This window comes from Cebidichthys violaceus, unplaced genomic scaffold (genome assembly GCF_023349555.1).
Source record: "Cebidichthys violaceus isolate CVI_PGR_0920_01 unplaced genomic scaffold, fCebVio1.0.p SCAF_17, whole genome shotgun sequence".
Classification (NCBI taxonomy): Eukaryota; Metazoa; Chordata; class Actinopteri; order Perciformes; family Stichaeidae; genus Cebidichthys; species Cebidichthys violaceus.
The window spans coordinates 6,543,001-6,556,450 of NW_027176340.1; the positions used below are offsets into that span (position 1 = coordinate 6,543,001).

The 13,450-nt window shown below is 39.9% G+C and overlaps 2 protein-coding genes across 10 annotated transcripts in view; one reads left to right on the plus strand and one right to left on the minus strand.

The window, feature by feature from the left end:
- Nucleotides 1-1,472: 1,472 nt before the first annotated feature.
- LOC137873899 (inhibin beta B chain) lies at nucleotides 1,473-5,873 on the minus strand. The gene is made up of 2 exons (XM_068712391.1): nucleotides 5,369-5,873; nucleotides 1,473-4,932 (listed from the first exon to the last, which is right to left on the minus strand). The coding sequence occupies exons 1-2, from the start codon at nucleotides 5,736-5,738 to the stop codon at nucleotides 4,151-4,153; spliced, it is 1,152 nt and encodes a 383-aa protein (XP_068568492.1). The 5' UTR covers nucleotides 5,739-5,873; the 3' UTR covers nucleotides 1,473-4,150.
- Nucleotides 5,874-7,690: 1,817 nt separating this feature from the next.
- Nucleotides 7,691-13,450, plus strand: part of LOC137873897 (R3H domain-containing protein 2) — a 50,487-nt gene continuing 44,727 nt past the window's right edge. For all 9 annotated transcript variants that reach the window (XM_068712379.1, XM_068712386.1, XM_068712383.1 and 6 more), the window contains exons 1-2: nucleotides 7,691-7,954; nucleotides 8,311-8,363. The gene's annotated coding sequence lies outside the window, so the exon portion shown is untranslated. The remainder of the gene's footprint in view (nucleotides 7,955-8,310; nucleotides 8,364-13,450) is intronic.

Genomic DNA, 13,450 nt, shown 5'->3' on the forward strand with positions numbered 1-13,450 from the left:
GTCTCATACTTTAGTTTTGTTGGCATGACTGGTATTAATAAATGCTTTTGGAGTGAGTGTGCAAGATGCATCGTACACATTAGTGTGTCTGTGGTGGGTCATTCAGCCAATTTGTATGAATGACTGTAACTTCCAAGTATTCACCGTGATTTGGCGCTAACATTGCTGAATAGAAGATAACAACTATTTATTTTTTTTACTTGTGTTACTTGCGTTTCCACCCAACTGCAACCATCTTATCACAACTTATCTGCTGATTTCATGTGTTGGTTGGTGATTAAACAACCTCCTTCAGTCTTTCTGGCAGAGGGGCTCCGGGTGAGTGGTTGAGGATGTAAGTGTACGTTAAAGGGTAAGAGGTTAGGGGATATGCCCGGATTGATTCCACGTACCAGTGATTCACAACAATAGAATGAACCTAAAAATCGATGTGGCTTCCTTCTGTCTTTTCACTAGGTGGAGTAACCACATTAGACCAAACATATTTTAGCATGTATCAGCAGTGACTTGGACAGGAATATGTATGTTTGTATAGAAATAGGAATATGCACAATCTAATTGATCTGATTATAGTCCACTTTAAGTGGTGAATCATCAGCACCGCTGTTGGCTGCAAAAGGGGCGTTGGCAAATTTTGGCAGGAAAAGACATTATGTTTTGACCCAATGATTTTGAAAGTTCAGCCAGGGATTTGGGAAATTAGACCTTCACTGTGAGATGTTTTTAAAAAAACACTGAACAGGGGTTTATGTATATGCTTGAGTTTGTATTTCTGATTCATTGTTCTTTATAGGTCAGTGTACACGGTTCACAATATAACGATGTGTGGCATAGAAAAATAGCAGGACACTCATTCCTCACACTTCATAAGCAGGCCAAAATCAAACATACTTGACTGTTTCTCTGTAAATTGATTATTTACATCTATACTATTGTCTCAGCTTTACATTATAATCAATCCCAAATGCAAATGCATAATGTGAAATTGACTGCATGCCAAGGGAATGAGATGATTGTTTACACACCAAACACAGACAGTCCATAAAGCCACTTCCACTATTTGTACGAGCAAACAGGCCCTTTGCCGTACAGACAGTGCCAATGTGATTACAAGGCTAAGATAGGAGATCTGCTTTCAGAAGAATACCACTGACTTTTAATCATGTTTTATCCTTAATGCACTTAGTAGGAAAATGTATATTCATTTAGCTGGTGAAAAAACCCAATGTATTGTTAAAAGCATTGATAATCTCACTGTTAAAGGTACCACCAGCCAATATATCTAATAACCACAACTGTTAAGAGACTAAGGACAGTATGTGCGTTTACAGATACTTTATTTTCTCTGCTGTGGTCAGTTCAAGATGTATATATTTCTATAATTATTGTTTCTGTTCTAAGGCACAGAGTGTTGTCATTGTGTTTAAAGAGAAGAGATACAATGACAAATATATAGAATGGAAATAACAAGGTTGATTTAAAATATGTATTTATTAAAATGTACTTAAATTGTAATCATATTATTTCAGCACATTGTGACATTTTGCATGTAGTTGCTATTACAAATCATCAAGTATGCATTAAATATAGCATGATATAAAAAAATAAAGACAATAATTACAACTTTAAATTGACAGAAAATTCAATCTTGGCTCCATTTCCATCAGTTACAGTATACAGAAATATGTGTGCTCTGCAAACACATGTAATTCAATGCATATAAAACAAACTAGGGCATAAGAAAGTAACATCATTGACATTTGCTTTCTGTAGGCGTACAATATCTACGTGTTCTAGTTAGTGCCCACCTGTGTTGTAGGACCCTCCAAGCTAATTTGCTCTAAAAATACAGTAGGGTGATAAAGTGCTTAAATAAGTTATGGTGGCGCCTCAATGTCACATTGAGTCCTGGGACAGGGGGTGCTTGCAAAATAAAGAAAGTACACAACAAGCTTGTTTTAGGTTGGAAGAAATAAGACAAGTGCAGCTTCTAGAGGCAACAGAGAGAGGTGAAACATGTTTATGGGCTATTTGGATAGAAATGTAATGAAAAATCTTGTTACAATGCCCTGACTTACTGCCTGGATCTCTCCTGTGTATCATAGCAGTACAATACAGTTTACCAACACAGTGGGACAAACCCATGAAACATCAACCAGAAAGCAAAAAATATCTTTGGCTTTTACACCGTTTGGTGTAAACATAGGCGAGAAGTAGACAAGGCCTAGGTCTCAAATATGTTCTACAGACATATTTGGTACTAGCAGTGTAACACTTTTATAGTTGCTATACAAAAAGATTGCAGCATATAATTATTCTAGCATGAAACGAGACAAGGCATGTGCTGACAGATGGTTGAATCTTTGCCATTTTCAAAATTGAAAATCATATAAAAAGTGGTTTAAACAGTTTTTTTAATAATTTATTAATATTGATTTCTTTGTTTTGCAAGCTGATGCACCATTTTTTTCCCATCTGTGAGTCAATCCTCCGTTTCTGTTACATCATAAGGCAATAGTGCCCATCAAATTTAGTTATTTTAGTATTTTAACTGGCATATTTTAGCTGGCATATTTTATTTTAGCTGGCATATTTTAATATCTACTTGATATTTTTTTTAGATATGGACGTAGCATTGTTACTCACTTACACATTTTAGCCAGGACTATCAATTGTGCTATTGGAATACAAGGAAGATGTGTTTTTTTCAAATCCCTGAAAATTATTACCAGATCGCCTTTAGTTGGAAAGCCTCTAACTTTACATCATCCCAGAAAACTTTAGACTTTGTGAGACATAAATGCCAACTTGCAACACCACATGCTCGTTGACCCACCTGCCTCGAAGACCTTCACATAACCTGACACTGAAGCAATAGCTAAATGTTTGCTCACACTGCTGAGAAACAACCTAGGGTTCATATGCTGTCAGAGACATAGTTACCCAACTGATTAGCCGATTTGTGTAAATACAGTGAAGATGCTGATCAAACATATTTCAACCTGCAAGCAGCATTGGCCGCGCTCAGACAGAACTCAGGGCAGATTGTACCTCTTCAAACCGTTTCAGTTCAATCATAAAAACTGCTTCACCGCAACTTCACAATAAAATGAAAGTGTTTGTTGGGTGTAATTTAAGGAGAAAAGATAGTCAAATACATGAAATATAGAAAACAAATAAAAGTTAATATGAACATTGTGTCACAGGCATAAAAAGACTGCTTTAGGAATAAAGCTCAATGGATTCTCTTTGGTATTGGAAGATGACTTGTCCAAGTAGCACTTTGTCATCCCGAGTTAATGAAGAAGGCACAATCTAAATCAAGGATCTCTTTCACTGTTTTAAAAGCCTTGCTTCAAAATGGCATTATTTTTGTCATATTGTGTGTGGACACTGTGCCTATTACATAAAAAAAATACTGCAGCTAATGTTTTGAAGAGCTAGAAGTGCAGTCAGTTCTGCTCCAAATTTCCAAGCAGCAATTATAAATAAATAACCTACATATGACAAAAAATGACAAAAAAGCTTCATCTTTAAAACACTACAGTGACGGCTCCATATTAATCTCTTTGTGTTTCTTTGATATAAGTTGGACTTCTTTGTTGTCTGTGTTGAGTCTGCCATAAGGTTTCTTAGTTTCCATCCTCTCTTTAATTAATGCCTCTTATATATGAATTACAAATGTGTCGGCATTCAGCTTCTCATCTCATTTAAATTCACTCAGTTGGTTCTAGGCACTCACTCAACATTATCTCACCAACTAGCTCTTTACATACTGCATATTCGACTTTAGAATTAAGTTAAAAAAATATGATGTGTGACAGTGTGATCTCTTTAAATATAATACAAAACAATCTCTTTGTCTTTGTGCCTACTGTTTCCCTAATGCAATGTTAATTTTGGAACAATGCTCGTAACATTTTAGTCATTGTTTATGTGTGCTTAATGATACCCCTATCTTACACTACACGTGTGTATTTTTTTTAAGTACAAGTAACAACATTGGTTGTCCCAAAGTACAAAAATACTTACATTTTCATCTCCTCTGTTTTTGTGTTATCTTTCTGTCCGTCTACACAAACAAATACATCTTTTAAGTTTCCTGTGTTAAAGTAAATCTATGTTAACTATGTCTTTCATACTCTGTCCTTTATGTACATCCGCATGACTCCACTATCATATCAGGGACGTCCGTTTTGACAATGCTGTGCTGGGAGTTGAAGTACACCATGGAGAGTGGCCGGCGCTCCGTGGGAACACAACATGAAGACGCAGCCGTGTTAATGCCGTTGACTTTCAGCTGGCTGAAGACAGTGGCATGGAATGAGGATGCTATGCCTGGGGAGCCAGCCAGATGCTGGGGGCACTGACCCATGCAGTAGTTCATATGGTAGCCTTCAGGTGCAATGATCCAGTCATGCCACTGGATATCCTTGAACTTGATGTAGAATTCTCTCTTGCAGCACACGCTTACATCGTCACCGCAACGCAACGAGCGCTTCCTGAGCATGTGTTTGGAGTGGTCATCACGGAGACGCACTTGGGCCACCAGGAAGGGCTGGTTGGCGGTGTCTGCGGAGCCATGAAGGGAGCAAAGGTTCTTCCCATTCTCATCGCAGCTGACTTCCAGACGCAGTCGGTGCTGGCCCCCATCGAGGAAGGCCTGCAGGGTGCGTGTGATGGGGAAAGTGTGCCAGTTACTCTCCTGGACCTCCAGCATCTTTTCCATCACCAGGGTACGGTTAGAGCTGGACATCCCACCTTCTGCAGAGAGAAAAACCCGGGCAGAGAGGCGGGAGTCTCGATGACGGTCCTCAGAGGAGCGGACGTGGATCCACAGAGAAGACTGGAGCACCTGGATACTCTGGTCACGTTCCTGCAGAAACTGGAAGGTCAGGCTGAGGCTGGCTGCATCACCGCTCTCTGTCTCATCTATGGATCAATGACATTTTAAGAACAACACAGACTGTTAATATTTTGGAAATTTTGGAGTCACCTGTGTTACAGAAACACAAGGGGGGGGGGGGGGGGTATTTAAAAGCATACGTATAAAATCAAGCTGCAGATTCATGTAAAAAATAAAAGACAAGTCAATACTTCCACCCATTTCAAGCATTTTACCATATCGATGTCCCTACCACCCACAACAAGCCCTGCAGAATTTGTATATGAGTAAATTAAAAAAGTGATGACAGAGGCTGGCTGTAAACCTAAGAATTCACATTTTATGGAACGGTACACACGGAATCCCTGACCTATTTTGTTTCCATTTTAGCACAGACATGCGTAAAACAACATGCACTCGTGGTGTTTTAGGGCAATACAGCTAAAACAGATTAACAGTGTCAAATGAGAATACCAAACTTACTTAAATCTGCAAAGCTCACTATTTCATAGCCTTGATCTTTGGTGGGTATACTTTTTTCGAGTTCAAGAGTACCATCGTGTCTGACGCGCCCCGATTGCAGTTTGCGCAGCGCAGTGAGGAGCGCTGCCCGGGGAATCGTCTGAGTGATGTTTGGTCTCTCCTTCAGGTGCAGCTTTTCCAAAAGTTGCTGCTTGACGATTTCTATCATCAGCCTTTCCTCTGCGCTTTTATCCATCGCCTCCAAGCCACAGGACGCGCAGCCCGGGGAGCCACTGACCCAGAGACCCTTCAACAGCACGGGTGCCAAAAACAGAAACGCTGGGAATAAAAAAGTCTGCGTCATCCTCGACTCTGAAGTAAAACAATGCATTTCTGTGCTAGGCGTGCGTAAAAAGACAAATAAAAATCTTCAAAATCGTCTTTCCTGAGTTGTTCTTTGGAAGTCACAAGTTTCTAAAATGTTGTCAGAGTTCCTTGTTGAAAGCTGAACAACGTGAAAACAGGAATTGAGCGAAGGGAATGGTGATTCACCCTCCCGAAGGTGTAGATATCTGGGGTAATCCACCAAAACTGGTGACACGTTGGAGGGACGCACCAATGAGAGCATCGGGGCACCGAGGAAATTACTGGCAAAGCATCATCAGTGTGTACTGCTCTCACACACAACACGACAGTACACGCACTCACACAACACATACAAAACACGCACCACATAGGCTGCCACCTGTGGCACTCGCAATCAGTACAACTTCTGTCGATGACACAAACTTACAGGACTTCACTCTCACTCGCTGCTTTGCATTAACACACAAGTGTTTAAAAGTGACAGCGTTTAAAACATTAAAACATATAACAATGTCGTCACCACAACAGGTGGCGTCTGTGCCTCGTTGCCCTCAGAGCGTTACACGCAACCTTCCACCACTGCCGATCAAAGTTGAAATTCAGTGTCCTTTTACCCAGTTAAGCGAGCCACACAGCCAGACAATTGTGGTTCAAAACGTGCAAAGTGTTCAAGGCTACGAGGCGCGGCACCGCAGTGGGGTATTTAAAACACGTCCCGTCATGTTCACTTCAAGGAAGGCATAATAGCGTAATAATTACTCCTCGTGTGTATGTGTGTGTGTGTGTGTGTGTGTTTGTGAGAGAGAGAGAGAGAGAGAGAGAGAGAGAGAGAGAGAGAGAGAGAGAGAGAGAGAGAGGAAAAAAGAAGAAAAAAAGGCTAATTACTGTCTTTGTCATGCAATTGCCTGTACAAGTTGTGTCTGTTTGGGTTCTCACGGGAGTCTATTTTGTACACGATATAAAATCTGAAATAGAACAATTTACCAAAGTTGCACAGCTTTGATCCTCACCTTTGAGCCTGACTGTGAATTTTCTGAAATTGCATGGTTGCCCTTGATATATGACATAGGTTTACAGCAAACCTGTCTCATTTACACCTACAATAATATACGGTACACAGATAAGTGATCTGTTGCAATGTAATTGGTGTGTGAGGAACTAAGGTGTCGCGAAAGCTACTGTAATGACTTATTTCAAGTGAAATATGTTGAATGTAGTAACATTGCGAATAAGTTATAGTGTCATTGCACAAACTTTGGTTAAGAGCCCTACAGCTATGCGCTGCAGGAAACAAATAATGTATTTCAAAACCATTTAAAAGCCATACCTGATGTGTAAAAATGTGTTGAAAAGTGTCCCACGCGCGTTGTCCTAAAACAGAATACCTTTTGAATGTGTGGCACCAGCTGTACAAAGTGCATATTATATTTTTGCCTTAGGGTTGAGCGACAAGGTCTTACTGTCGTAGAAGTACTAGCCTGCCGACATGTGGGGGACTTTTAGAACTACAACAAACTTTACTTTTCTATTAGTTCCTTTGATAAGGTGTAAAGTACAAGCATAGGCTCACATATTAAAGGGAAATGAATGGGAAATTTCACTCAACAACTCTCCAATCATAAACGTTGAAAATACGACTAAAACTCATAATCAGACTGATAGTGTTAATATAAAGCGTGATTTTTTGTATTCATTAGACCTGGTATGTGGGAGATATTTTGCAGAAAAATGTGCTTTCATAAAATGCGTCAATGGTTTAAAGTCCATAATACCAATACACCTTCATTGCTTTTCAATGAAAGAGACACAAATGGCACCGTATTAATACACGTGTAACACAAAAGTAAAACATTTTGACAGTTTCTATATTTTGAGTCCAGTAACGTTAAATAATAGGTAAACAACTTCACTGTATCCTGAACGTCTCCCTGCGAATGATCAGTACGCCGCTGACGTAAACTGTCGGTGAGGGGAAAAAAGTGACGCTGACACACACATACAAGCCGGAGCCGAGAAGGGGGAATAGCGTTTTGTTTCTTTTTTCTTTAATTTATGTCCTTTTATTCTTTGGCGTTTTGTTGTTATTTGGCTGTGTTCCTGTAACAGACTCGACTGCCTTGCTTCTCAATGCTTGCTGTCTATCGTTAACGTTCATGCCGCTCTCCCCTCACGCGGCGCTATTTTGACAGTCGGGGTCGCAGTGAACAGACTCGAGCTAGCAGCTCCATTATATTAGCATTGGTAAGTCATTGGGAAAGCTAGCTAAGCGTATCAGCTAGCACCTCATATTTTGAGACTTGACAGTACAAGTACAGGTTTACAACAAGGTTCGCATTACTGTAAACACGTGCTACTCTGTCGGTTAACTGGTTGTGATATAAACACTGAGTTGTGTTTGCTAGCGTACAGTGAAAAGAAAAGGCTAGCTATCGGGCTAGCATTAGCTAGGTGGCTAGGTGTTGTAGGTGGCTAATTATACTCGCCGGAGGAAGCAAGCTAATGCCGTGAGCTAGCTATTGTTAGCGTGTGGGCAAGCTAATATTTTCAGTCATCTACACAGCCAAGGCTCTGACCATACTGCCATCTGTTCTCCACAGACACAACCTAAAGGATTCTTCACACGGACTCTCAACATACGGCCAGCGAAACGGTGAGCTGAACCTTTTAAGATGACTTGAGATCACTTGTAACGTTCATCGATGATCCATATATTTTTATTTAGATATATAACCTTACGTTAAGCACCATCTTTAAAGTCCGTGTTCTCCATGCCTGACACGAGATGGCCATGTTAACATTTTATCCTTCCAATCGTAGGGACACGCTGCTGAAACTCTAGGATAATAGAATTAGAATGAAGTGATCAGAAATTGATTTAATCACCCTTGTTGTCACCTTAACTGGTGACATCAAGGTGTTATTTTTGCCAGTACACCGTGGCGTCTATATGTGTGTCTCCAATGATAGTCAGAAACGACAGCAAACAAGGTGCAGATGTCATGACAAATCAATTTGAAATAACAAATCTATAGTTTATATAAATGATAGAGTCTATATGAGGCTGAATTGTGAGCTGATGAAGAAATCCTTCTTAAAAAGCAGACTTCACTTCTGGTCTTGATTGCACTATGGCATTGCAGTTTTCATTGTGTGTAATGTGTTTCTAAACTTTCTTTAAGGTAATATGTATGTCCAAGGCCATGCCTCAGGGAGACATATTCCTAGATTTAATGAGATTAAACAGAAACAAGCGATTATCACAAATTTTGTTTTCCAGTCCATAATAAAAACACACATTTGAGGACGATTCAAAGAAGAAAAAAAGGGTTTGTCAAGGAAACCATGACAAATGGCCATTGATCTTTATGTCTTGGCTTTAGCTCAACATTTTGATACTCAAGCTGAAAATAGATGGCAAGACTGTTGTGTCAAACTAGGTGGGATCACAGCACAGACTGTCGGAGCTGTGATTCAAACATCTGCTCTGGGGAAAAAAAGCATGTGTGACTGAAAACATAAATATTCATTACTTTTGCCATTGGCTAGTCATGTGATCCAGAAAATTGCCAAGAGGCAGGCAAGGACTGCCAATATAGTCACATTTGATGTTGAGACTGTTTTGAAAATGGCTCAATTTGTCTGTTCTGTTGTAGACTGATCTGAGAGAGATTAAGGACTAAGGTTGAGAAAGTACCTGAAGAATGTCAAATTGCTTGTGTAATGTTAGCATCATTGAGAAAAGGCTTATCCGTAGTCAGATCTGATGGAGGTGAGTCATTGAATCAACAGTCTGCTGTTGCTAAGGCCAGCAATGAGAAAGATGGCTTATCCCTCCTCCCTGTCAACAGGTTTCCCCTACCCTGCAACTTGAAAATCCTGATGTTGCTTTACTTATCAAATAGATAAAGCATCAATAAATTACAGTAACTTGGACATATTTTGTGTGTAAGTGTAAGTATTGATGAAGAGATTTCATAATTGTGCTTATTCATGTATTCATTTTTTTGCAGGGTACATGGTGATAAACAATTCTGTATTTATACACCAGTAGAACATGTGAGTTTATGTTTTGGATGTAACCTACTTGTTTTTACTGTATTCACATCCTCCAATCAAATATGTATACATGCCAAGATGGTCGATGTAAAAGCGTTTTTTAATATTGTGATTTACGGAGTAATGTGATTGAAATAGGCAGTTAATATCTGATAAGACATGATCGCTGTTCAAATTTGTCAGCGAGATATCCATATCTTGTTCTGTTTCCTTCTGAATCTCTGTTTGCATGCAGCATAAGCAGAAGGAGGCTTTTTCTAGAGAGATTTGAAGAGCTATTTATAGATCTCTGCCAGAGCACCGAGCGTGGTGCTGTTGCTGCTGCTCCTATATCGCTCTTCTCTTAACCACTCCTGCTTCTGTTTCTCTGTCTCTCTCCATCTTTATTTGTTCCCTCTTCTTTTCTTGTTGTCTTTGTTTTTTTCCGAGCTGCCTTTCTTTTGATGTCTTCCTCATGTCAGTGTTTCTCAATTCTCAGTTTCTGTATCTTTCCTGCATCGCTGCATCTGATGTAAATTATTGATCAGGGCAGAAGGGAGGCGACTGGTTGCATGACCGTAAGCCTGGCTTCAGACCGGGTATATAGCTGCCTGACTGGCTTCAATGTAATTGCTGCAAAGCTGCAGGGTCTTCGCATGATAGTTCAAAGGGAAAGAAAACAGAAAATTCATCACATGTTGAAATTCACCGCTGGATTGTAGGGTTCAAGCAGAGGTTGGAAATTGTCGGTTTTGTTGATAAATCTGCTTGGGGGGGAAAAAAAAGAAACACATTTAGAATGAGTATCTATTGACTCGATGCAAGAGTAGCTTTATTTGTTTGGGCTAAAATAAACCTCATTCAACTCATGCTTAACCATTAGTCAGTAATAACCTGGTTATGTCCAAACACAGTCGTATTAAGTGAGTCCTGTTTTGGCTTGTTTTTACGTTTGCTGTGTAAATAATAATCATTTTCCCAGTGTTTACTTCTAACTTTACCTCAGTTATATACGAGAGACTGCAACACCTTGTGATTGTGTTCACGAATGGTTTATCTGTGGTGTTTTTGGCAACTGGTCCCTGCTCGTCTCCTCCCCTCTCTCCTTCCTGCTTTCTAAGCCCTTCACAGTCTTCTCTTGCTATCTTCTGAAAGAGGCTGCTTGACGGCCCAAATGCAAATAAAAGAAGCTGCTGGACTTGTTTTGAGGCATTAAGTGCAACTACGGCATACCATCCTCTTCATCCCAGTCATGTGCTCAACCTGAGACAAACCTCTTCCAATGCTAGGCTAGCTAGTTCATACTATTTAATGTGCCGGATACATAATATGTCAAATGCTATGTGCCAAAAAATACCAGGATGTACCGCTACACCCAGTCACATTCGTCAGTATGCGAGCCAGCATGCTTTGCTGGCTATTCTGACCCACAATTCTTTGTGCAGCGAGATAAGCAAGAGGGTCAAAGTTCAAGGTGCAATGTTATGAGGATTACCCAGTTGAATGCATACTGCATGCAAACAGTACATACTTTGTAAGGGCAGCTGCAGTATGTACTAAAAGTAAAAAAAGAAAAGATGTATGTATGCGTATTTCATTTAGGCGCATACACATTGTTTTTACTTAATCATGTAAATGATTGTAAACCGGAATAAAGGTGCAGATAAATGTTTTTTAAATCGGGCCATCTTGCATGAGGATGTTGGACCAGAAGGACGTTAGAAGTCCCCCCCCCCACTTTACGCCCTTGTCCCACATTGCGAACAAGATTAGATAGAATACAAAGTATAAAACGCCCCGCCAAGCTTTAATGCTCGCATTACTACCGTGTGAAAATTGACCATGGACAGGTTTAAGTGCAATCCACATGTATGTTTACCTATTACGTTGGTATATTGCGAGTGTGTGTTTGAGTGACAGAGAGAGATGCGCTCAGAACAGATCTGCTCTTTGGCGATCATCGGAGCAGAGAAGAAATTAGCAGTAAAGTTGTTTCATGGTATTAAATAGTAGAGCAGTTGCCTCCACCAATGAGGCCTGGGCTGGGCCTTTCAGGGCTGAGGACGCGTGTAATGGGGCACCACATACCGGTATTACCGGTATGTTTTACGTTTTTGATGTCGCTGGAGGAGGAGAACCGGCTACAGTTTTACACAGAGACAGACCTGCTATTTAATGTCAGGCAAACCGGTGCGACCAATGAAAATGTTTAGTTGCACTTCACAGATTTTGTATACATGTGCAACTTAAATGGTCATACTTTGCAGCCCTGGCTAGGAGTGCAGAGTTGTTGGTTGCTCGTCTTAACTTGGATAGCTAAGCTAAAAAGTCAATGTGTGCTTAACATCCATCCATCCATTTTCTGTACAGTACTTCTTGAACCAAGAACCTTCTTGCTGTGAGAAGACCATTCTAACCACTGAGCCACAATGCTGCATCAATGCTGAATGTATACAATTTAAAGTGATCATACTCTACATTCAAAAACAGAATAAATATAGACCATTGATATCAGCCTGGATGGATTTGTTAACGTGAACAACTTTATCCTAAAGTAGAACTCTGCCTTGCTTATCATGTACAGTGGCAGACTAACATTGTAGGCAAACTCACAGCACCTTAAGGTGCTTTTACATAGATGTAGCAGGCCTGCTTTCTGTTGTGCTTTAGAGCAGTGAGTAGTGTATTTCCCTTGGAAATAAAGATGGGGAAAATTGATATGCTCAACTATGCAGTATCAGTATTAGGTCCCTGCACCCGAAAACAAGATTTTAGTGGAACTTCAATGCAAGAGCCTAAAGTATTTACACTGTGTACGTCTTTACTTTTTTAAACGGGCTCATGCATCTACCAGGCAGTCATACCAGAGATGTGTGGGGCCGTCCTCGACCAAAGAATTTCTTAGTAGGGTTGGGTACCGAGAACCGGTGCCAATATGGCACTGGTTCCTATACAACCGGTGCCTACCGGACCAAAACGCAACGCAGATTTCGTTGCTTTCTTTCGGTGCCTGAGCCGATTGAAATACGTTTGGTGCTTCCTTTTGGTGCCTTTCGGTGCCAAGGCAAATATGCTCATATTTCTGCAAAAGAATTGCTGAAGTTTATTTATATTTATTTATGTATACTGTAAACTGTTGTTAACAGTTAATATATTGTTCATAGTTTGAAGTTAAAAAGTTTGAAGCTGTAGTTTGAAGCCAAGTGTTTTTTATTTATTTTTATTTATAGTATACTTCAAACAGTTAATATATTGTTCAATTTGAAGAAAACAAATTGCCTTGGCAAATAAAAAAAAAAAAAAAGCCTTTCTTTAATGTCGTCAATCGTCGTTTTGTGTGTTTGTTTTTTTAAAGTATCGGTTCAGGCACCGTTTAGGCACCGGTATCGTTTTAGCACCGGTATCGGAAAAAACCCAAACGATACCCATCCCTAATTCTTAGTCGACTAACACTCGTATGATTTTGTTTACAAATTAATTAGTTGATTTAATGGACAGACCTGCAAAACTGTTTCTCCACAACGAGTCACACGAAAGCACCACTCTAAGTATTGTTTACCAGACATCATGCTCTTAAGTTTCCTGGAAATAAGTCATTCAGCATGAAAACGCACCAAAAAAACGACTAATAGTGTAAAGAAGTCGTAATCAACTAAGACCAAAAATGACCAATTAGTTGACTAATCGACTAAGAGGGGCCAT